Source organism: Eimeria tenella, genomic scaffold (assembly GCF_000499545.2).
Source record: "Eimeria tenella Houghton genomic scaffold, Eth_scaff3578, whole genome shotgun sequence".
Taxonomy (NCBI): domain Eukaryota; phylum Apicomplexa; class Conoidasida; order Eucoccidiorida; family Eimeriidae; genus Eimeria; species Eimeria tenella.
In genome coordinates this window covers 1-2,101 of record NW_013544521.1, presented here as the reverse complement: position 1 = coordinate 2,101, position 2,101 = coordinate 1, and the positions used below count along the sequence as shown (strand labels likewise).

Below are 2,101 nucleotides of genomic sequence, written 5' to 3'. Positions count from 1 at the left end.
CAAACTAAAGATGAACAAACTCATGCTTGTGTTTCGCGGCTGAGAGAAAATGGACTTCTAAGCCCTCAAGCCCTCGCTGCCTGCGACTCCGGTAAACCCTAAACCCTAAACCCTAAACCCTAAACCCTAAGGTCTGGCTTTTGAGGTCCGGGTTCGGCGGCGGCCCGAAACCCTTAACCCTCAGGCTCCAAGCCCACGCTGTTCAACGGGAACCCGCTCGCTGCACTGGCGCTAAACCCTAAACCCTAAACCCTAAACCCTAGTAGGTCCCTAAAGCCCAAACCCTAATAAAGTGTTTTCGTAAGAGTGCGCGGGCCGCTCGGCCCGCACGCGGCGAACGTCCCGGCGATGGTTTAGGGTTTAGCGTCTAGGGTTAAGGGTTTAGGGTTTGGGCGCAGAGAAGCTGCGGGGATTTTGGGTCTAGGGCTTAGGGTTTAGGGTTTAGGGTTTAGGGTTTGCGTGCAGAGAAGCTGCGGGGGCTGTTGTTTGGCGTGGGGTTTCACAACAACAAAACCCTTTTTTTGAAAGAAGCAGCACAAACCCTAATTAGGGAACATGGAGGAGAAGTTCCCCAAACCCTCGAGGGTTTAGTGAAGCTCCGAGGCGTGGGGAGGAAGATGGCCAACATCGTCATGCATGCGGTCCCCAAACCCTAAACCCTAAACCCTAAACCCTAAACCCTAGCTTTCAAACCCTAGGCCCTAGACCCTGGTCGCGCCGCGCCGGCGCCTGCGGGCCCAAACTGCGCAGCTGCACGGTAGAACCTGCCCGAGCCAAACCCTTAATTGGGGTTTAGGGTTTATTAGGGTTTAGGGTTTACGGTTTAGGTTTGGTTTTTCAGGCTTGGAACTCCTTCCACGGCATTGCCGTTGATGTGCATGTTCACCGCATTAGCAACAGGTGGGCCAAAGCTCAAACCCTAAACCCTAAACCCTCGCAAACTCTAAACCCTCACAAACCCTAAACTCTTACAAACCGCAAACCCCAGTCATAAACCCAACAGGCCCTAGACGTTTAATCCTAAACCCTAAACACTAGCAACCGTAAACCCTAGCAGTCCTAAACCCTAGCAAGTCCCCGGAAACCCTAACCCCTAGGTGGCCTAGGGTTTTTGATCGCCCGCTAAACGCACACGTAGCCCTCACGTCGGGCGTTTAGGGTTTAGGGTTTAGGGTTTAGGGTTTGCTGCAGACTTGGGTGGGTCAAGACTAAGACTCCACTGGAGACGGAGATTGCCCTTGAAGACTGCCTCCCCAGGTTCGCGAAACCCTAAACCCTAAACCCTAAACCCTAATTGCGAAATTCTGGGTCTCCAAGCCGTAACTGGACCTTAAACCCTAATCCCTAAACCCTAAACCCTAAACCCTAGAGCACCATCTCTGGTGTAAATCTAGCGGAAAAGACAGCGCAGCTGCACGCGCTAGGGTTTAGGGTTTAGGGTTTGTTCAGGAAGCACTGGGAGGATGTGAATCTTCTTTTGGTTGGCTTTGGGCAGCAAATATGCAAACCCGTTAACCCTGCAGTAAACCCTAAACCCTAAACCCTAAACCCTAACCCTTGTGTACGGCAGCTTTGCTTAGTTGGTGGCTGCGGAGATTCAGGGAGGGTGCTGAGTAAGGGTTTAGGGTTTAGGGTTTAGGGTTTGTGGTTTGCAGTGCGCCATTTGTCTCGCCCGGCCTTACTGCCCTGTTGGCCGTAAACTCCGCCTCCCCCAAATCGCCGTAGAAGAAAACCCTAAACCCTAAACCCTAAAATCTAATTCATGTGGGAGAGGTCTGATCTTGTCTCTTGTCTAATTGTCAAAGTTTTAAATCCTTCGCTTCGCCAGCAGAAGTTTAGGGTTTAGGGTTTAGGGTTTAGGGTTTCAGGTGCAGCGAAGAGGCGGCGCGGTGCTGCAACCCCTAAACCCTAAACCCCCGCACTAGGGTTTTGCAAACCGCAAACCCTAAACCCTCACGTTGGGTCTAGGGTTTGCTTTCCAAAGACGCAACGCTCGCATCACGGCTTCTGCCCTTCTTTCAATCGAGAGCTAGGGTTTAGGGTTTAGGGTTTAGTCTGGGGCCAACTCCCTGTCGTAGCGGTGCTGCAGCAGCTGCTGCAG

General features: G+C 52.4%; 1 protein-coding gene across 1 annotated transcript; it reads left to right on the top strand.

The window, feature by feature from the left end:
* Positions 1–841: 841 nt before the first annotated feature.
* Positions 842–1,695, top strand: ETH_00043185 (endonuclease III-like protein 1, putative; the record flags this gene model as incomplete). The annotated part of the gene is made up of 4 exons (XM_013379574.1): positions 842–900; positions 1,192–1,257; positions 1,450–1,522; positions 1,656–1,695. Coding segments are annotated over 4 exons (238 nt in total), but the record flags the coding sequence as incomplete, so codon positions are not given.
* Between the last annotated feature and the right edge of the window lie 406 nt (positions 1,696–2,101).